The 22296-nt window shown below is 45.2% G+C and overlaps 1 protein-coding gene across 3 annotated transcripts; it reads right to left on the reverse strand.

Moving 5' to 3' along the window:
* Positions 1 to 23: 23 nt before the first annotated feature.
* HP1BP3 (heterochromatin protein 1 binding protein 3) lies at positions 24 to 20399 on the reverse strand. Of its 3 annotated transcripts, none has more exons than XM_031607915.2 (13): positions 20328 to 20399; positions 14254 to 14453; positions 13719 to 13824; positions 12048 to 12201; positions 11661 to 11820; positions 10128 to 10271; positions 9490 to 9570; positions 7718 to 7872; positions 6986 to 7076; positions 6152 to 6311; positions 2858 to 2969; positions 2014 to 2151; positions 24 to 1200 (listed from the first exon to the last, which is right to left on the reverse strand). In XM_031607915.2, exons 2-13 carry the CDS (start codon positions 14347 to 14349, stop codon positions 915 to 917), a joined length of 1683 nt encoding a protein of 560 aa, XP_031463775.1. In that variant the 5' UTR covers positions 14350 to 14453; positions 20328 to 20399; the 3' UTR covers positions 24 to 914. The 3 variants fall into 3 exon arrangements, with proteins under 3 accessions (XP_031463775.1, XP_031463776.1, XP_031463777.1); XM_031607916.2 differs by lacking the exon at positions 20328 to 20399 and adding an exon at positions 19614 to 20089; XM_031607917.2 differs by lacking the exon at positions 14254 to 14453 and having other exon boundaries at positions 20328 to 20398.
* Positions 20400 to 22296: the final 1897 nt, after the last annotated feature.

Here is a 22296-nt window from a genome sequence, read left to right on the forward strand (position 1 = left end):
GGACACACAGAGCAGGCCCGGAATCTAGTTTCATTTTATTTTAGCAAACTGCATGTTCTTCACTTATCAACATCTCTACATTAGCAACTGTATAGCTTTCCAACTTTTCTTTTAAAAAAAGGGTAAACAAGAAATGACAAAACTTAGGCTCTTCATCTCTTAAAAACATTTGAAAGTTGGATTCAAGAAGACTTTTATATATTTTGGTTTAAGGTAACAGAAGTAGCATGGAAACACTAATTCAAATCACCCGCCCGAGAACTACCCCTTTTAGAGCCCCTCTGGTGTCAGATGCTCGGTACAAGCGGCAGCCTCCATTGACTGAAGACCTGACCCACTCTCACACACACTGTGCCAGTCTGAAAAAGCCACACACACCTCCTTGACCTGCCAGCACCACAGCTGAGCATAAAGGAGCACCTCCAGGACTCAGTGCAAGTGCTGTATACATACGCTGCTCCTTCACAGAAGCAGGAATGACCTCCTCATGCAGAGGATTTACGGAGGACTCTAGTGCCATCGTACCTTCTCAATTAAGAATCATACTTCCCCCAATCATCACGTTCCTGCTGCCTGAAAATACAAATAACTTCTTTGAAGAATTTTTAAATGCTGCCCTCCCCTCAAACCCAAGAAAAACACCATAAAATGTACAGATTACAGGTCCTAGAAAAGTCTTAAGATTATTGTAGAAACTAAAGATGACTTGTTCCAAGGGAGGGGTAGGCACAAGGCACAGCACTGAGATCTAACAAATGCTTAGGTTGTTTGATTTAGTTTTCAGCTTTTTCCCCCATCATTCAAGAAGAAAAAAAAAAAAGTGTTTAAGCATCAGAACTAAAATACAAATGCACGTTGACTTTATAAAACAAGATTGTGGATTTGATCATGGGATCCCCTGACAGTGGAAATATTTACTTTTTTGCCCGGAGAGATTTCCTCATGGCAGATTTGCCCTTGGTAGAAGGTTTCACCTCCTTCCTCCCACTAGCTGCTGGTTTCCTGGAAGAGCTGCCACCAGAGGGTTTCTTGATGACTGGGGTTGCTGGTTTGGCTTTCTTTGTAGGGGTTTTCACCTTGGGTGGGGGCTTAGCTTTCCCCCGGCGGGCTGCAGGGGTCTTCCTGGGCTTGGGTTTGGATTCTCTTCGCTTCATTGGAGGGGCCCTGCTCCGTGATTTTGGAGGAGGCCTCTTCTGCATCCTGTCAGAAAGGCAGCACAAGATCTCAGTGGAGGCACAAACTACTCAGAGCAGAGCTGCTGTCATCAATTTACATAAATGAAACAGATCTCAGCATCTTTGTTCTTTACCACAGATGTTTGTTCCTTCATGCAGCAGTACATTTCATTTGCCAAATCCCACAGAGCAAGAAGCCCTGTGGTGGATCTTGTCACGCTATGCGCTTCTCAATCCCCAAAGATATCTCACTGGCAGAGCACTGGCTCCTTTGTTAGATTAATTGTCATTATTTGTATGTTTATATGCCTAAGTCAATTGCCAGAACAACCCAGAGAGTTAAGCATTCTCTCTACCCCTCTGACAGTGATTTTATTATTTAATGAACACCACTTATCTTAAACCCACATTCTGAATGAGACAGGTTTCCTGTCTGGCTACAGAATTGCAGACGATACCGTAAGAAAAAGTTTCTCCTCAGGAAACAACAAATCCAAGCAGTGCCACATGAAGCGTCACTCTTTTGTAGAGCACAAAAGGCACTGAGGAGATTAAAAGCACCACAGAGAATAAATATTTCTCTAATCTAGAGGAATTCCAGCTATGGAGTAACAGATTAGCATCTCTGGAACAGAGCATTGCTTCTGCAGATACATCCTAGAGAAGTCCTGATCCTAACAGCTCTCCCAGGAGTTCAAAACACTGCTGTAAAATAAAGTTCCTAACACCTCTTAAGTGGCAGCCTTACAGATCAGCAGCCACAGCCAAACACTCTACAGCCCCGACTGTCACTTCTAATTCATCCAAAGGAGCCCATTTCTCTCTTATGCTACCATACCTCTTCTTTGGTGGTGGCTCTTCCTCCTCAGACTCTTCATCTTCAGATTCTTCTTCCTCCTCAGATTCCTCCTCTTCCTCCTCATCAGATTCTTCGGAGTCCTCATCCTGCTGCTTCTCCGGGTAGAGCACATCTGGGCTACAAGAGAATTCTTATCAGAGCTTACTTCTAAGGCCTTGGCTAACCTTAATTGCTCCTTCTGTGCAAACAATGGAAGAACAAGATCAGACCCCAGTAACTCTGAATGCAGGCCAGAGCTACTGAGGACTTTACACACACATGACAAAAGAAGGTGGGAGGCAGAAACATTACTGTGTTGCCATGTGGCTATTCATGGGACACTAAGTCACCATCCCAGGGCTCCCTGTGGCCCAGCACAATGTACACTCGCAGAAGCAGAGAAAAAGCTGCTTTTAGTCTCAACCTAGGCCACCTTCCCTCCTCCCACCTTTCCTCCACATCAGCATGACAGACTGGGTCCTACTCATTATCAGCATCCTTGCATTAAGTACAACATACATGCAAATTTGTTTTAGCACCACACTTAAATAGCTACTATCTTGGAAAAAAACAAAAAACACAATCATCATGACAGAGTATGTGAGAGCATTTAGCCTAGTATTTCCATTGCCCTTAAGTCTCCCTTCTAACGAAGTCAGCTTTATGTCCACTCACAGTCAGACAACAAGCAATGTCATCATCTAGAGCAAGACGGGTGACAATGCTGTGGTTTTTCAGTTATTAAATCCTCCAAAGACTTCCCTATAAACAGGAGGTTGGCCTGTGAACTTCAGTAATCCTCTCTGGCTGACCTTCAACATCATTTTACAGCCAAGCCCTTTACCTAGGGTAATAAGGGAAGCAAAGCTGAAAGGTTCCACTGAAGCCCTTTCCAGAAATCTGCTCCAACCAGCCATTCTTCTCACATCTCTGCAGGGTTCTCTTCAGTAGATGCACTGTGGGGAAAAAAAAAAGAGAAAGGTTGTGTTACTATCTTAGTCCACTTGTCTAATCTTACTGCTCTTTGCAGTGCCCTCTGAAATAAGAGACAGGGAGTCAGTATGAAGTCTCCTTTCCCAGGACACCTCAAGGGAAATGAAACTGCACCAGAGAGCTGAAGCTCATGAAGACATTACTGCATGCTTCTTTCTACACTCACCAATGATCTGCTGCTTTGTGAAACACTCAGTAAAAACACTGAACTTCAAAGCTTCCCCTTTCAATAATACATACTAAATCACTTCACAATTAATTTTCCCAAAGATTCAAACAACTGATAGGATTCAAGTGCTGGCTCGTGAATTCAAGTTCTGGCCATTTGCAAGCAAGGCTTTAAATTTAAATTAAAGTCAAGAACAGCACAGGTTTTTTAAGAATGATTAGGGCATCATTCTTTCAAAATGCATTCAATAGCAGTGCATAACTACTTCTGCCCAAACACAACTCAAGTCTCAGCTCCCCTGAGAACGTTCTCCAAAGTGTCTGTTAAAATAAGCCTTCACTCTGTTTCATAAACAGGAGCAACACAAACTGTTTTTACCCAGGGTACCAAAGACCAACAGCAGCATGTGAAGGATCTGACTGGAGTTAGAAGTGTGAGGGAAGAATCACAGAATCATAGAATCACAAGGTTGGAAAGAACCTGCAAGATATCTGGTCCAACTGTTCTCCCACCACCACTGCTACCACAAGCACTAAACCGTATCTCATAGCTCCTCATCCAGAAGCTTCTTGAACACTGCCAAGGGATGGCGACTCCACCACCTCCCTGTGCAGCCATTCCAGTGCCTGACCACTCTTTGAGAGAAAAAGTTCCTCCTCAAGTCTAACCTAAACCTCCTCTGGTACAACTTGCAGCCATTTCCCTGGGTCCTGTTCGTTGCCTGGGAGAAGAGGCCAAACCCCTCCTCACCACAACCTCCCTTCAGGAAGTTGTAGAGTGCAGTGAGATCTCCCCTGAGCTCCTCTTCTCCAGACTGAACAATCCCAGCTCCCTCAGCCGCTCCTCATAAGATTTGTGCTCCAGACCCCTCACCAGTTTCGTTGCCCTTCTCTGGACACGTTCCAGGCCTTCAATGTCTTTCTTGCACCCAAAACTGAACACAGCACTCGAGGCGTGGCCTCACCAGCGCTGAGTACAGGGGGATGATCACCTCCCTGCTCCTGCTGGCCACACTATTTCTAATGCAGGCCAGGATGCCGTTGGCCCCCTTGGCCACCTGGGCACACTGTCAGCTCATGTTCAGCCGAGCATCAACCAACACCCCCAGGTCCCTTTCCTCTTCAGTCTTCCAGCCACTCATTTCCAAGCCCATAGCGCTGCATGGGGTTGTCGTGGCCAAAGTGCAGGACCTGGCACTTGGCCTTGTTGAACCTCATTCCATTCACCACAGCACAGCGATCCAGCTTATCTAAGTCCCTCTGAAGGGCCTCCCTATCCTCAGGCACATCAACACAACCTCCCAACTTGGTGTCACCTGAAAACTTACTGAGGATACACTCAACACCCTCATGTAGGTCAACAATAAAGATATCAAACAAGATAGGCCCCAGTACTGACCCCTGGGGGACGCCACTTGTAACAGGTCACCAGCTGGACTTCACTCCATTAACCACTACCCATTGGGCATGACCCTCTAGCCAGTTCCTTACTCAAAGAAGGGTATACCTGTCCAGGCCACAGGCAGTCAGTCTCCCCAGGAGAATACTGTGAGAGACCACGTCAAAGGCTTTGTTGAAGTCTAGGTAGACTGCATCAGCAGCCTTTCCCTCATCTACCAGTCTGGTTACCCAGTCGAAGAAGGAGATGAGGTTGGTGAAGCACGACCTGTCTTTCATGAACCCATGCTGGCTGGGCTTGATACCCCAGATGCCACACATGTGCTGTGTGATCTCACCTAAGATCCATAACTAATTGAGCTCCACCTAACATAATGTGGCGCACTGACTGCAAAGTGTGTACCTGCCTGCTTTTACACACTGCCAGATCCTCCTTTGGTTGCTCCTAAAACAGAGCAGAGAGTAGCAAAATTATTTTTAAGTAGTGAAAGGAGAAAAGAGAACAACACATTGCTAGTTGAAATTTCCTCATCTGACTTGCAAGACTGACAAGCACACAAGACCAGCTGAACATGAGCCTCTAAGGCCATGACCTCAGCGGTTCTGAGGACAAACAAGTAAGCTTAGAAACTCTCTTCCCTGCCCCAAGATTAAGAAGTCACATTTGGCATCCACCTCTCATTGGCAAAAAGCCACAGGCAACTTCTTCAGCCTGCACTGCTGGGAGGGAGACTGCATTCCTCTGCACTTTGTTCAACCCTGCCTTAAAGAACTGTGCGGATGCTGAGCTTCAGCTCTAGGTGACAACTGCAAGATCAGCAATCTCTTCTCTGGCCTCAGCTCCAGCGGAACTGCTCCAGCATCACAAAGCCATGGTAACAAGATGATCTACCTTTAGGTCTGATACTACTAGAAACTGCTGCAAGCTCACGCTGCTTTAAATGACCTTCAGCCTACATTAAACAACTGTGTCGGAGCTCAGACCAAAAACCGCAAGAGGCAGGAGAAAATCTACTGTTATTATTGCTTCTGTTCACACAAAATATAAAATATACACTACTGTCATTACTGGGAACAAAGATATGCCAAATATTCCAGATATAATTGGATTAGTCTTTTCCCTCCTCGCTTGCTTTTCAAAATCAGAACCAGAGGAGGTCCTCAAACAAAGTACTAAGACGGATGTTTATGGATTTTTATTCTCATTTTTTTCAAGTTAGACTGTGCAAGTTTTCTAAATAAAAAGCAAGCAGGAACTGTGTTTATGTCAAGCTGCAGCTTTTCAAAACAGAGAAAAATACTGTTGGCAGTTCAAGAACAAAAAAGTAGTTGAAATTCGGCTCTTCCTTCCCAAGTGTTATAGACAAGAGAAACACGCATTATGTCTCAGAAAGTAGTCAGGTTTGACAAGAACTTATGGGAATTAAAAACACTGAGCATCTCTGTGGCACAAAGAGCAGCTTTCTGTTCCCTAGCAAGCTCATCCAAGTAGTTTAAACCTGCCCCAGCATCTGCAGTTGCTGGGCTCTCCTTCAGAGTTTGGGAAAAAAACAAACCAACCAGTAGCCTGGGACTTTACCTTGGAAGTTGGAGTTGGTCCCTGGATGGTTTTCCAGGATATACTTCTTCAGTGCTGTGGTGGAGCAGGTCTTCGGTTCGTTCATGGCCGCAATAGCAGACAGGATGGCATCTTCCATCAGAGTCCCACCCAACAGGGGCTTCTCCCCTGACTTCTTCAGCTATTTTCCAAGGAGGAAGAGAAAAGCATCAAGACAAAATTCTCCCAAACCAGGTCAGGACAAGCTCCTCTGCACCAGGTGGGTCGGCGCTCCTGCATTAGCACAGATACGTTTTATATTAAAACACTGCAGAGGGAACGCAGTTCTCCCAGCTTTAATGGTAGGACAGGCCTACTGAGTCAGCTGGCCTGGAGTGCTTTCCATTGGTAACACACTGTCCCAGTCCCAAAGCACACTGCAAGCATGTGGCAACCTAAGGGCCTGTCACTCGGGGAAGGAAATAAATCACACTTTCCTCCATCCCACAGACCAAATGTACCCAAGAGACATATATGGCACAGACACATGGAAGAACACTGCAGACATCTGGGGTACCCACTGCATTTACAATTAGCAGTGGAAAGCATACCCCACCATCTCCCCTGCTGTGCTAATGACTCAGAGCTGAAGCAGTGTGCAGAGCATGCTAAGCAAGGAAGGCAGGGGGTTCTGGTTCCATAAATGCAGATCAAGCAGAGAGAGTCCTACTGTTTCATAGTTTGACAACTGCTCAACATGACAGGCTACTAAAGAAAGGGGCACCCAATAAAACTGGGGTGGGGAGAGCACGTTAACTTATATCCAATGCTCCTGGTTATTACAGACAACAAAAGAAGACGAACTCCGGCTCTGACCTGGAATGTCCCAGATGCTCCTTTCCCTGTGATCTGCTCTAGCTGGCCCTTTTCTACAGCTCTTTGCAGGGCATTCTTCAACAGCTGGGGTCTGAAATACAGGAGGATGCAGCTTTACTGACACACACCGACAGCTTAAAAAACAAACAGAGAAACAACGCTCTACAGAGAACGTGAGAGAAGCTGTACTTACAAGAGGTATCTGCCTACATACAGACGTTTTAAATGGAGATCTGTCAGCAAGTGCTGGTTACATGAGATGAACAACATACGTTAGTGGAAATTCTACTGCAGTGCTTTTTGGGTGTCACTGCATATCCAGAAACAAACAAGCTTCATTTGGAAGGATTTATTCGTTTCAAAACACACATCTGTAGATGGGACTCAGTGGGCAATGAGTCAGTCAGCTCACCGACAAACAAGTACAAGCCCCAGTATGAGGTGATGCATGGAATGGCCTTCATATCCATACATCTGTGAACCATATCTGGTTCTTGCTAAGGGCAGAGATGCATACAGCACTGCTGATGTCAGCATCAAGAACAAAGATCAGGCACGGAGGGATGCAGAGAAAAGGCACAGCTCTTCTCAAGCTTTCCTCCAGGCTGTACAGTGCAGAGCACCACCTGCCTGCTGCCTGATGAAATACTGAATTACTGCAGAGGGAGGCAAAGCCAGAGGAAGACAGCATTTCAGGGATGCTCTGCTTCAAGAGCCTACCCCTGCACCTACCTGATATCTACTTTGAGTTTGGGATAATACTGAGACACATATTTCTTGATCAGGCTGTAAGAAGCTTCTTTTGGCTCACAAAGACGGGTGAAAGCCAGTGGCAGGATGTCTTCCAGCTTCACTTGTTGCTCTGGAGTCGAAATGGAAGTGCTTTTCTGAAATACATACACTTTTATGCATCAGTGGGGCCTAGACCTGTTTCCTTCTGAACCAGCAATGCACAGGTAAGGAGAAGTGCTCCTGACACTGCCACAGATCTGGAAAATCAAGTTCTGTAAGACAGCTCTTGGAATTTAGACAATTAAGCATTTTGAGTAAAATCTAGCAAATCTGTTGGAATTCTCACGGTAGTTTAGCAAAGTCTAGTAAAGATAAATATACTCAGTATTTAGCAACAACTATATTTCCTGTTTTTTTATTTTTTTATTTTTTATTTATTATTAATTTATTTATTTTAAGTAAACACTTTCCTTCCCTCTTTATTTTAATAGAGGCTTTTTTCTCTGTTACAATGACAGAGTCGTGTGAAAACGATTCATGCTGACAAAAAAACAAAAACCATCAAAGACAAGACCTGTTTATACAGGTCCAATTTTCCCAACAATAAACAGCACTTGTGTTCAACTGACAGCATGAAGTTTTGCTTGGAGGTAACATTCCTTTCTCCTGAATTCTCCTCCATTGTTTTGTTGCTATCAGGAGGGGATGATTCCCTTTATGTAAAGAAGAGAAAAGACAGCCAGGAAATCTGCTGAAGTCTAATGATTTTGATACTGAACAGGAACTTTGTGAATGGTCAAACAGGTGAGGATGCTGCTCACCCAGACAGCTGCTCACCTGCCAGCTAAATTCACCAAAATCAAAAGCCATCCACTTGTTTTGCTGTGATATGGAAAAAGCAACTAAAAACAAATACACAAATATGCTGCAAACAAGAGAAGTAATGTGTTAATAGTTATCAGGTGCCTTACTCAAACTTGCCATGGAGCCCACAGTTCTATCCAAAAAGAAGTTACGTCTAATTAGTTTTTTACAGTATCCTGGTATTGAATGTGCCCCTATTACCACCAAGTTTAGGCCTTAGGGTCTGCCCCATAGCCAAGAGGTAAGCACCAGAGTGCTAGAAAACTCTCTGGGATCACCTGTCTAAGCCAGCAATTTCAGCTACGCATTTTGAAACTGCAGCATTAGAAGTGTTTTTCACACATTTAGTGGGGAGCAGAGAACAGCAGTGCTGGAACACAACTAATTGTGAGAACCAGACTCAGACATGACAGTACCTCAGAACAATACACACCCAACTCCTGCAGCTTCCCTCCAGAAGCCTTAGGACATTCATTACTTCCTCCCTCTGTCTTCTCAGACAATGGAAAACGTTTGTCTGATAGACAGTGCTGAAGATTGAAGTCTTCCATTTATCCACGCAACAGATAAAACAGAAACAGCAGTTGCAGAAAGTTCTCTTACAATACCTGAGAGGCATCTCTCTCTACCAGGTAAAGACAGAAGAGGAACTTCAGGGTTATTCAGTTTTCTGCCTCAGAACCAAAGCCTAGGGGTTTAATGTAAACATTTTAAAACTAAGATTTTGATTATTCTACTTAATTTCTCATACTAGCTTTCTGATTCTGATTTCAGTGAAACAGATACTTTAATTACTGTACTTGGAAAGGAAAGGTACAGCAAGGAGGAGGAAATTGTTCAAGTTGGGCTAAGCTGCATTTCATAAGATGCATGTGTTTCAGAGTAATGTTTGAAGCACTCCACCTTACCTTTCTGTCTCTGGCTTTCTGAACAGTTTTTCCTGCATTAGAAACCACCACGAAGCTTCCAGAAGCTCCCTTCCCTTTCACCTAGTTCAAAACAAAGTCTGTGTCAGCCTTTAGCAAAGTAACACAGGATAATAACTGTTTGAAGGAGACTAAGCAACACTATTTAACAGATTTTGAATGAATGCTCATCCCGGTGATTAACTGTGAGGGGCAGAAGTTGGATTTGAATCCACTTCAGTAGATCAGAAGCCACGGCTAGACATAACAAACATACTCTCTTGCCTTGACCAGGAGATCCTAACAAAATTGGCATCACAGCTATAAGCTACAGCATTGAAGGCAACATGCTGCTGCAGAAGTGATGTTGCTAGACTCAGGTTGAAGATGCATCATACAGCAACACAGCAGCAATTTATCACCATGAAACAGTCACCTCCCAGTGCACAGAAGACGACACTGCACTGCGTCTGACTGACAGAACCATGCAGAAATTCTATCAGTGTCTAACAAAATGGACACAGAGATTGAAGAACCTCCAAGAGGATGATCATGATCTCCCCAGAGGTCTGCTAATGGTTTCTTAAATTCCTGCATGATTCAGTAATACCAGCAGCACCGTTCTGCAGAGTGACCCTTACCTGCCTGATGATCCCCCTCTCCAGCTCCCTTTTCAAGGCTTGCTTTAGAAGATAGCCTCTTCTCTCCAGCTCCAGGGAAGGGTATTTGTGGATGATGTATTTACGTATTGCAACAACTGATGCGCCGCTCTTCTGAAAGCATGCCTGCAACAGGATCAGAAGTTGGTGAAGAACATCTGGACTGAAACTACTTTGCTATGGGACCAGAGAAGAGAGACTGAACTGATGATGATGCACACAGGCCAGCACAGGATGACCTTTTTCCTACAATGACTCAGGAGTAGAAAACATGAGTAAGAAAATACATAACTTTCTCTTTCAGAGTGGCTGAAGAGCAGACAAACACAAGAGCAAAACAGCAAGCATGTCAACTACTCTCCTATTCTGAAGCACTCAAAAGCAATGGTGTATACACTACATGCTATTATAAAAAATAGCTACATCTGGGCAAGCCAGCACTGCCCAAACCAGTGAGTCATTAGTAATTCATTATAACGATGTCAGATAGAGTGATCATTAACAGATTAGTCAGAACAAGTTGTTGATATCTTTTGAAGAAGATAAAGGATTTGAAGTCCATAATCTTGAATCTTCAAAGACAGTAATCGTCATGTCAGCCAGCTTGTATCACTAGAGTCCTCCAATCAGGGATCAGAGTGGGACAAAACAATTGTGTTTTAAACTGTAGAGACATACTGTAGAAAATACCAGCTGTGACTATACAAAGCCCTCATTGTTTAAGCAAGTTACCAGATCTGTATGGCTTCAGAAAGCACAGTACAGGATAAAGTTTACTTAATGCACAGTATAAGTAAAACACTGAACTTCATTATCTGCCCTGATAACTCTACAATGTTACCAGAAATATAAAGCTTGGAGTAACCTGAAGTTTATAGCATGGCTTCTCTCAGTCTAACAAATTTGGATGCACAACAGTGTGCTTCAGGGGCTCAAAAGGCCATCCTGTAATTAAAGCTGGTGGAGTTCAGATCTCTGGGGAAGGCAATCTGCATGAACCAAGTCTCAAGGTGAAGACAGCAGAGTTGCAGAGTGACTACAACAGCACAAGTCTCTTCTTACAAGCAGAAGGAAGCATACAGCCAACTAAAACCAACACCACTCGGAATGCTAGCTTGAAGTATTTCCATCTGCTCTTAATTACAGTAAGATGCTGGAAAAGATATGCATCAAGTAGATTAATCAAGGTAAACCAAGTTAACTATGGCTAGGAGACACATCAAATTAAAGGACACCAGTAATCAACCAGGTGACATCATCAGAGCTGTTTCTAATATTTTAACCAGGGAGGGAAACAAATTCAAAACAAAGAAAAGCTACAGAGCCCCTCTATCATCATCACCACATCTCAGCTCCATGGGTTTCCAGACAGAAGCATACATGCCTCACAGTTAAGTTTCCCACTAAGATGACAGCACTATCACTTGTACCATCAGAAAGCTGAAGCCATAAATTGTAGTTTGTCCTTTTGCTTTGTGACAGGTGAACAGAAAGAAAGACTTGACTCCTACTTACCTTGATGGCCTCAGTTAAAATAGCATCCATCTTCGGACGTGAAGTGGCAGCCATCTGAGTTTGTTTCTGTGCCCTAGCCAGCTGGCTAGCAGAAAGAGTAGCCCAAGCAGGAATGGTCTTTTTCACCTTCTTCTCCTTTTCCTTAGACTGATCTTTATCACTTAGGGAAATGCAAAGCGATAATGAGATGGGAGAACGTAAAACAAGCCAACAAGTACAACAACAAGAAAATATGCCTAGAACATTTAACACTGAAAATACTTCTTCCTGTGAAAGATGGGCATCTTTTTTAGGGACGCACCCTATTTTCTCTATCTCTCCCATAATCTTTTTCATCTACAGAACCAGTCTTTCTCCTACCCAAATTCAGCACTAAGCAAGCCTTACTCCTTTTTGGTTTCTTCTGAGGACTTTGTTTCCCCCTTCTCTTCATTCTCAGGTTCCTTTGGCTGTTCTGCTTCACTAGGTGCAGCAGCAGGCAGGGTTTCATTCTCTTGTTCTTCTCCAGCAGAGGCAGATTCCTCAGAAGTGGCTTCTGCATCTAAAAGATGTAAAAATGTATCAGGTTACTATTCAAAACTGGCCCCTGCTCTTAGTTAAGGCGAAGGATTTAAAAAAAAAAAAAGTACTAACATACCCTAAAAATGATTTCCAACCTGTTTCTTTACTCTAATTTTAAGGGATGATTTGAATTTATGAAAGAAAGTGAACAAAGGTACTGAAAGAGCTTCAGTATGGTGCAACAAGCCATCAAATGCCAGCATCAAACAAATCACACAGTATTTTCACAATGAGCTAATTTCCCATACTTTTCTTATGTCAATAACTTAAGTTACTGTTGCAATCACTTCCCATCACAATGCCTACAGGTGAGGAAGAAGAAAATCACTATCATGGAAACAGAAGGTTTTCCCCTAAGTTAAGTTTTATGCATTTTAACTAAAAAAGGTGCAAAACCATATAATTCTAGAAGAGATTATTGAAGATGAGCATAAGCAGCTTTGTTTACGACAAATGCATCTTTAAATACTGCTTTTTCAGCACTACATGCTGTGGTAACTGAAGTATTTTAACTATTCAATCACATCTGTCCAGATCTGGCAAAGCTTTATGCTGCACATTTATCAGCAATAGCACTTGTCTCTCAGCAAAATCAAATCCAGTCAGAAACCAACTTACCAAGCAAATTAACTCAAGCACATCTAGTCAAGAGCAGGCCTTAAGAGACTGATCTGCCTAATGGATAACATGCGAATAGAATTATAGTCACAGAATTCCTCAGGTTGGAAAAGACCTTCGGGATCATCAAGTTCAACCACAACCTAACCAAATATAAACTGCTGTGACCCAGTGGCTAAAGTGCTGTCTGTCATGATGCCTTTGTGCACTGCACCAGTTTTCTGTCTTTGAGAAGAAGCTTATGCATTGCTGCTCCATTCCTGTGCATAGCTTTCCTCCCATGAAAGCCCTATGTTTAAAATTTAAATGTGTATTAATAGTTATTTTCCTAGGCAACACACACAGTCATCCCACCAGTGAGAACAAGCTCACTGAAACTTAATGAAAATCCCACTGAAACACATTCTGAGAAACTAGGGTGAAGCTGCTGGGTCAGACACATTAATTAATACCAGGCTTTATTACATGGTGTGGTAAAATACTTCTGTTCAGGAAAATAAAAATAATTAAACACTTTGGTTTTCCATCCATTAATTCCTCCTTTCAATTCCAAGCCATTTTCTTATCACTACTGAAAGTTCCCAATTTCTACCTTTATTCAGAAGAATATGCAAGCCTAGAAGAGATGACAACTAGCTATATTTTCATATTCAGAGAGTCAAGGCTTTGCCACAGGGTACAAAGCACAAACCAAACTATTTCCCACTGAAAAGCGTACAATATTCCCAGCAGGCCAAGAACAGCCTGTAAAAACAAGGCAAGCATTAGGATTTTGACCACAGCTGTAAGATTTTTTTTGGCAACTTCAGTATCCAAACCTATGCTTGGATGCAACACCACGGCTGGCTACAACAACCCAGCAGAGAGTTGTTACAGTACCTGCTTTCACCTCTTCGCCACCTTCAGCAGGTTTGCTTTTGGGAGGAGTTTCTCGAGAAGAAGAATTAACGGAGCGGCGGATCGGCATCGCGTCGTCTTCAGCTTTCTACAAAAAGCATTTATGAGTCAGTACAGATGCTGGGAAGACTCAGAAAGCTTTTGAGTTGGGATTCAAGTAAATCAGAGCAGCATATGTAGAAATATTCTAGTTACGTTCATATTTTTCAGAATTTTCAAGACAGTAATATCCAGCCCAGCACCTTTGAAGTAGATCAGGAGAGGACAGTTTTGCATTTCATAGTTAGAAAACAAGTAACATTTCATTCCACATTTAATGAGATGAGCATTCGGGGATTTTGACAACTGCAGCATCTCATGGGAAGCAAGGAAGGGGAAAGACAGCACCTAGAGGGTTTATTGGGCTCCCAATGGAGTTCCCTAAAACCAGGAGAGAAAGAGTGCGAAGAAATCTTCAGCAGGAGTGGAAGTCAATGACTGATCCAAGGGCAAGCCTGGAGAATGGGTCAGCCCCTACCTCACTTAACTTGTCCGTGTGGATCAGCTGAGTTCCCGTTAAGAGTGGAAGCGCCTTATGATGCACGGGTTCAGCTTCAGACAGATCAGTCGCCATTTAAAATTATTTCTAGCCCCAAGTGCACGTAACACTGTGGAGCCCCAGGTTTTAACCCCAAGGACTTTTTCCTAACGGCTTTCACAGTGCAGTGAGGAGTCAACCTAAAGTACAGAAAAGATGTGGTGTGAAAATTAACAAAACGGAAACATCTACGTGTACGTATCTAACAAACTAAAGACTGAAAAGAATAAGTGACTTAGCTCATGGCTAACATAACTGACAAGCAACACTGGCATTCAACAGAGATGCAAAGACATATACACAAACTTGAGCACTATGGGTGTAGCAGAAATGGCAAAAGTAGAAGCCAGACCTGCAGCCTGCTCCATTACACATACCTGAATGAATAAAGATGCTATTTAAATTAACAAAAGCATTAACAAAGAGCAGTCATTGCACCATGCTCAAAGCCAAGCAATGAAGAAGCTAAACTAATAAGCCATCCTCTTCAGGGAAAAGCATGCCCTGATATACTGACACAGCTTCTGTTAGCCTAAGGAATTAAACCATTTAACCTGCTAGGATAAAATAAAACAGAGACCCTCCCAAATTAAACCCCACGCAATGTAAAGAAATGCACGAATCCTTGTATGAGAAAACAACCATCAAAACCTTTGACAACATGTTAAAGTTTTGCAAGACTCTCCTCCAAACACAAACACAGTCGTGAGCACCAATTACGCTGATCAAGCCTCAGTCACCCCTTGCTACCATCCTATTATGCTATCACAGCCTCTTACTGCCGCCCATCTACCCGGCTCAGCCCCTCTGAAGGAGGGATGCTCCTCCTCACACACTGCCAACTCCAGGCCTTACTTTGTCACCCTCTTCTCCTCTTCTCACCACCTCCCTTTAAAAGCCTCAAAAGCAACACCTCACTTGTGGCAAACTAGGGCTGCACCCGCACTCCCTGGTCCAGTAGATCAAGCTGCAGAGTGCCCTCTTCCCCTCTTAATGGAGAAACAGCCTAACACTCCCAACCACTAATTCTCCACAGTTTCCTTCACTCTTGTCCTTTCACCACTCAGCAGTAGGGCTTCCTGTGGACCAGAGGGACTCTCTCCACACCAGTTGCTGTCCCAGGCAACCCAACACCCAGCTCACCTGCAGAGAGCACTGCTGTCGCCCCCCAGCTATGGCTGCAGTGCACATTCAGAACCCAACAGCGGGGAAAGAAGAGCGGAGGGAAACGTGTGTTAATTAAGGTAAGATGCCTTTGCAAGGGCCAACAACCAACAGGCAGCAAACTGCCTTCCCCAAATAATCAATCACTGATTAAAACTGATACGTTAATAAACTTGAATGCTGACTGCACACACAGAAAGCAAAGCACACTGCATTCCAAAGACAAAATAAATGAGATGAACAGAGCTTTCTGATGAAATGTCAGGATGGAAAAAGGAAAACTAACAGCCAGTTTAGAATATATGAACCCAGCAGTTCTTTATCTTGTAGGACTTTCCTTCCTCACTGGCAGAAAGGACAGAATGAAGAATTCCACCAGCTTTCAAGTGGGAATCAAATGTTTTTTTTCCTAAGAAGAAAGATAGAACAGGAATTGTATCTAACATCCCAGCCTCACACATTGGATACAGCGGCATCCTGGGAAGTGTCCCAAGCACTGCTTTTAAAGAAATGGAAAGTATTGTGCATGTTTTGCAGTTGTACAAATGTCAGACTGAGCACTGCAAGCAGGAAGAGGCCAAAAATCTTTCTGGATTCCTAGACTAGCTGAAATGATGGATTGCATTCAGTCTCAGCTCAAGGAGTGGAAAATCCAGGCAAAGTTGCAAGCAGGTTTTCCATGAACCAATTAGAAAAATATCCCTGCACTGATTTCTTTCTAATCCATCTGCAAGCTGTTAAGAGGAAAAAAAAAAAAAAAAAAAGCATGAAATACCACCACAAAATGAGAGGTGTTAAGTGAGACATGTGCATTTTGGACAGTATTTCAAGAGCAGATTTCCCTCACCATTTAACAGAAGAACTTTACTCAAGTTAACCCAAGGCACAGCCCAACTGACTCCTCAAACTGCTGCTGGCCATAAGATTTTACAGCTTATCTCAGACTGTGATCTCAGCCAAGGAAAAATGTTTTGGGATAAAATCAGGTCTGGAATGTGGCAAGCTGACCGTGGCACTGTCTCTTGGTTGGGTATCCAGGCCGGGTGGTCTGAAAGCAAATATGCCACAGAGAAATGAGAAAGCACATCCAACCCTGTGCTGGAAAGGGTGTCCCCTTACTGTGGCACAGTGTGCACACAGTGGCTGACACTCATAGACACAAGGCGGTAGCGTGGAATACCCTGTGCAATGTGTGCCCAGAAATCAGATCAGATGGGCAGAAGAAAGCATGTGTTCTTGCAGATCTGAAGCTGCCAAAGGATGTGAAGTTGACAACATTACAAGCAGTGCAAACAAGAAGGACTGTTTATTACCAACAGGCTTAAGAAAGAAAAATAACTGGATTTCAAAACAAAGCTATTGATTATCATGCAGTTATCTGCTACTTTCTGATGTTGTGTTGAGCAACTGAACATTTAAATGTCTCAGAAGCCATAGGAAAAAAAAAAAAGAAGCACATGGAAACATTACTATTTCAGCAAAGCAAAAGTGAAAATTCAAAGCAAACATGCAAAAATGTTACCTTCTGAACTGCAAGGCAGCCCACTTGATCAAGACTTCTAGCCCTCTTAAATCCTCAAAGCTCTTCCCTAGAAGTCCCAGCTAAGGTGGAAGACACCCTACTGCAAATCCTTCAGTATCTATATCACCACAGAATATACCACCTTTGATAGAAACTTGCTTTACAAAACAGATCCATCAGAAGTTCTCAGCTGGTTGCCGCTCAGCCTGCTACACAGTGATGTTCCAGTGTTTACTGATCTCGCTTTTGTTTTTGCAACTCAGAGAGCAGCCTGCCACACCAATTAAATCAGACCAGCAGTATCAAGTCATGTTGAGCAGCCCAAAAATGTGCAGAAAAATAAAATATCTGACTGCATGAAGAATACAAGTTAGTCCCACTTCTAATCCTTATCTGGCAACTTGCTTGGAAATTCACTCCTGTTCCTCATCAGCACTTCAGCACACTGAGCCATCAGAGCTCTGCATGCTCTGCCCCATCCAGAAGCAGCTGTTGCTCCTTGCAGTCACCACACTGTCTCCATTTCCTGGGAGGTGCCCTACTTAAACACACTTCTCAGCTAAGCTACAAGGGCTGCACTCAGCTCTCCTGTGGTCGAGTCTCCCTGAGATCTGTTACAGGTTATCCGAGCTCCATGCTGCTAACAGCACTACAAACCATCTTGTTTCAATTAAAGAAGAGCACTGGTCCAATGCAAAGATCCAATAGCTCACCACTTGGCAGGCAAGAAATTATTTGGCTTGACTGGTGTTACAGCTTCTATTTCCATTGACTCCTTCCCTATAATGTTAAAATCCCAAACACATTAGGGTTTGAGGGAGCACAGAGAAAGCCTTCTACCTTTCTAGCATTGAAGCATATGCATTCCTACATACGGACATCCAGTGGAAGAGTTTTTGTTTGTTTGAAGTCTGATGGTATGTTTTCATTTCAGGGTAGTATTGAATTGAGCCTACAGACCCCAAACACCTCTAAACAGAAGCTGACTTGTACCTTGGTTATGCTATTGAGCTCTACACAGCAACACAAAGATTAAACACTGCCATTCTGCACATACAGATGCTGCTTCCATTGCAAAAAGCAGCGCATTCCTGCATCTCTGCCTGCCCACCTGGGACCAAGCTCAGCACCTCTCCCTCTGGGATACAGAGCAACTCAGAGCCAGCTCAGTTTCAACAGGTATTTATTAAAATAGAAGGAAAGAGCCATTCACCTTTGCCATTCTCCACCACCAAGAACACTAACTCAATATAAAAAGAAGTACAGGTTTCAGATTTTCTCCATCCATCCTTGACCTGTACAGACAGGAAGAGAAGACTGCTTCCACAGCCTGGATTATCTTCTCTCCTTATATCCAGCAGAAATTCTTCATGTCCAAACACACATACAGAGACAGACACTGGGAGACTTCAATTATGTCACTACTATACCTGGAAACTTGAAAAATTTCAGTTACAAGATTAATACAAAGCAGAGTTCCTGCCTGCATAGCTGCATGAAAACAACCCCTCAATGCACTGATGCTCAGAACTGATGGGACAACGTTTTCAAAAAATTTTGAGTCCATGATCTGGATTCTCCATGCATTCCTACTGGGAGAGGCAATCAAAGAATGAAGCAGGCTACATCGGAATATGCAAGGTTCAGCTTTCAGTTTACAGCAGGTGTAGCTCACAGACTTCTAGCTATTCCAGCATGAAAGCTGCTGCTGAGTTTCATCTAAGATGACAAAACTTTTTAATTCCAGGATCCAACGTTATGAGTTTCGACAAACCATTGACAACCAAATGAAAGTTCAGGCTGTAACATTACACACCAGGATAAAAACCTGTTATAGGCAACACCCTCCATGCTTATACAGTCTACATTTAACACCACCATACAAACCCTCCTGAGCTATGACTTATTCAGCCACCACTCATAACATGGCATCAGCACTACCTAAGGAAAGCTACAAATTCCTGGTGCTCCATAAATCTACTCACACCTCATATTAGAGTCCATCAATGTAAAACTCCTCATGTTCCCTCTCAAGGAAGTCAAAATAGAATTATAGAATGGCCTGGGTTGAAAAGGACCACAATGATCATCTAGTTTCAACCCACCTGCTATGTGCAGTCGCCAACCAGCAGACCAGGCTGCCCAGAGCCACATCCAGCCCGGCCTTGAATGCCTCCAGGAATGGGGCATCCACAGCCTCCTTGGGCAACAAAAAAAAAATCCTCAAGAACAGCCTGGCTTATTTTTAAGAAAACACTGGCAAAAGAAACATCAGTTTCTACTGAAAGGGAAAACTGGAGAAAAAGTCACAGAATGGCCAGGGTTGGAAGGGACCTCAAGGATAATGATTCTCCAGTCCCCTGCCACATGCAGACCTGCCAGCCTCCACATTTAATACCAGCTCAGGCTGCCCAGGGCCCCATCCAACCTGGCCTTGAACACCTCCAGGGATGGACAGGGCATCCACAGCCTCTCTGGGCAGCTGTCCCAGCATCTCACCACTCTCTCTGTAAAGAACTTAAATATATATATTTATGTATGTATATATTCTGGAGAGAAAAATAACTCCAGTAGTACAAGCTGAGAGAAGTGCAGCACTTCCCTCTGTTCTCACCTGCTGTGCACACAGTTTAACAACAGAATTCCTGAAGTTCCTCAGCTCCATCAGAACAGCTGCTGGCCAAGCGTTTCTTAAAGACGCTAAAAGCACTACGTACAGTAAAAACAAACAAAAGAAACCACATGCCCGAACGACCGGAGAGCGGCTAAGACCTGATAAGGGCTCATTAACCCAAAGATCCCTCGGCGGCCGATGGGGACTCCCGAAATACCGGGCAGACCCAGCTGTCAGCCCGCAAACGGAGCGAACGCACCCGGCGCCCAACCAGCCCCATCCTCCAGCACGCACCGCGACCACGGGAAAGGCCGCAAAACGGGCGGGAAGGGCTCGCTGCGGGCCGTGGGGAAGCAGCGTCCTGTGAGGGAGCTGGGGGAGCCGCCGCGCCCCGCACCGGCCGCGCTCCCGCCAGGGACACCGAACACGGCCTGCAGCGGCGCCGGGACCCGCGGCTCCCTTCGGGCTCCGGGCAGCGACCGAGCGAAGGAAAACAAACGGAACGGCGGGGAAACCGAACGGGTGGCGCTCGGGGCCCGGCCGAGGCCTGCGCGGACGCCGGGCCGCGCCGCGACACCCCCCCGCCGCGAGGCCTATCGCGACACGGCGCGGCGCCGAGGGCGGTTCCGGCGGGCCGCCTCCGCGCCCCGAGGCCGAGCAGGCCGCTCCCCCCTCCCCGCCGTGCGGCGCCGGGCGGGGCCGGCCCTCACTCACCAGCGGGCCCGGCGGACACAAAGCGGCCCTCTAATGGCGGCGGCGGGGGAACCGGCGGGGGAGGGGCGGGGGGGGGCCGGGGCAAAGGGGCGGGGGCGGGGCGAGGGGGGGCGGGGCCGCGCCTGTAGGTGGGCGGGGCCTGACGGAGCCGCCGGCCAATGAGGAGCCGCGGGCATTTTTCGAACTCCAGGCGTTCTCCCCCTTTCCCTCCCTCCACCGTGGATGTGCGCGTTCGCGTGCGCGTGCGCGGCGCCTTCCCGCCCAAGGCTGCGCTGAGGCGTTTCCCGCCACGGCCTCCTGAGGGTGCTGAAGGGCTTCGCGCTCACCCCGCGGCCTGCAGCCTCACCCCCTCAGCCCCTTTTTTCTTTCTCGTGTTCCTTCGGATTGCCCTTTTCCGATTGGTTTTTTTTTTTGCTGTTTGTTTTGTTTGTTTGTTTGTTTTCCCCCGGCCTTTCTGCTTCCCCTTCACCGGGTTCAGGGTGCCTCCATTCCCACTTACCTCAGACAGCTCTACACACAGCTGCCAGGCCGCAGCGTCTCCTCAGAGCCTTACAGTGTGCGATTCCCAGTGTCACAAAGCTATTCCGCACACCCAGTTGGTTCCTCAGCTATGTTTCCTACCCCTAGCTCCCCACTGGCACCAGTGTGACATGGGGAAGGCACTCAGGCCTTCATTTGGGCACCAGCACCCAAAAGCCACACCACGAGCACTACTAAGAGGCACTTAAACCATCCACAGAGCAATGAAGGTGTTTGGTTTTCACACTGCGACTGTTTTTTGTCTCAGCTTCTTCCACCTTTCTCCCCTCAGGTAGCTGCTACACCTGAGAGTGTCCCTTCCCTAAGCTGGCTGCTGTGACTGAGGTCATCTTCTCCACCTAGCCCTTCTCCATGGTGTTGTGCTTTCTCCTTTGTCTCCTGCACAGAACAGCCTTAGCCAGATGGTTCCACTTTGCCAGACATTCCTTCATTTCTTGTGAGTGCAGAATAACCGCAGCGCAGCTGCACAGCAATGTGTTCTTTGGCCTTTCCCCCCAAGTGGTGCCTCTCTGGCAGGAGGGGGGATTAGGAGGAGAGGGAGCAAGAGGAAACGTGCTGCTTTGCTGCAGACTTTTAAGACACTATAAAGGAAAAGACGAAATCATGCCAGCTGCCCTCCCTTTGCTCACTGCAAGCCTTTTTGCAATACTCTAGCACCTGTGCTTGCTGAGACACAGAGCTGCACTGACATAAGCAGAGGAGGAGAAAGGCTTTTGTTGTCTCTCTCTGTCTCTCTTTCTCTCTCTCTTTTTTTAATATCTCTAAATCCTCCCCAGAGGGGAGCTGTGGGCCCTGTGCATTCCTTACAGCCACATGCCTGCCTGACCACAGTGGGCTGGGAAGCCTGCAAAAATACCATGCCTGGGCAAGGCAGCTGCATCCCACAGAGGGAGCATGGCACTGCTCAATCTCCTCTCCACCCTACTTTCTGGGTGGACTGATGTCGTTTCCCCCCTCCTCCTCCTGTTCATATAGTGTATCACACGGAGAAGAGTGAAGGTTTGGAAACCACGGTGACCTTGCACACATTGGTGAGGATGCACAGGAGGAAGGGAGCTGTGCAGGACAGAGAAATTGCCATCGAACTGTGATTATATGCAGCACTATCATCATCATCATCAAATACTTTCAATAAGTGCTAAGCACTTGTGCCATGCAATAGTATGAACCCCAGCTGGTTCATGGATTTTTTTTCCTTAAAATCATTCAATTTGATTGCAGCCCTAAAGGTTCTACAAATTTGCCTGGAGGTTTGGGTTTTGCCTGTGCAGTTCAGCCTGCAGTTTAAATCGTGTCATTTAGCTATTGCTACTGTTTAGATGACTATCCATAAAATTTGCATGTCGAGTGATTTACCATTTCCACCCCATATCCTTTAGAGACTCTCCAGACCAATGCCACATGTTCTTTTTCTACTGGAAACACAAAA

This window comes from Phasianus colchicus, chromosome 22, assembly GCF_987193195.1.
Source record: "Phasianus colchicus chromosome 22, bPhaCol1.hap1.1, whole genome shotgun sequence".
Lineage (NCBI taxonomy): Eukaryota > Metazoa > Chordata > Aves > Galliformes > Phasianidae > Phasianus > Phasianus colchicus.

What these genes read in the sequence shown, in the direction of transcription:
- HP1BP3 (XM_031607915.2), bottom strand. Translation starts at nt 14,349, where the DNA reads ATGGCGACTGATCTGTCTGAAGCTGAACCCGTGCATCATAAGGCGCTT. An exon ending in AAACTCAAAGTAGATATCAG is followed by an intron (nt 7,077 to 7,717) that starts GTAGGTGCAGGG and finishes CCTGTATTTCAG; the next exon opens with ACCCCAGCTGTTGAAGAATG. An exon ending in GAGCATCTGGGACATTCCAG is followed by an intron (nt 6,312 to 6,985) that starts GTCAGAGCCGGA and finishes CTTGGAAAATAG; the next exon opens with CTGAAGAAGTCAGGGGAGAA.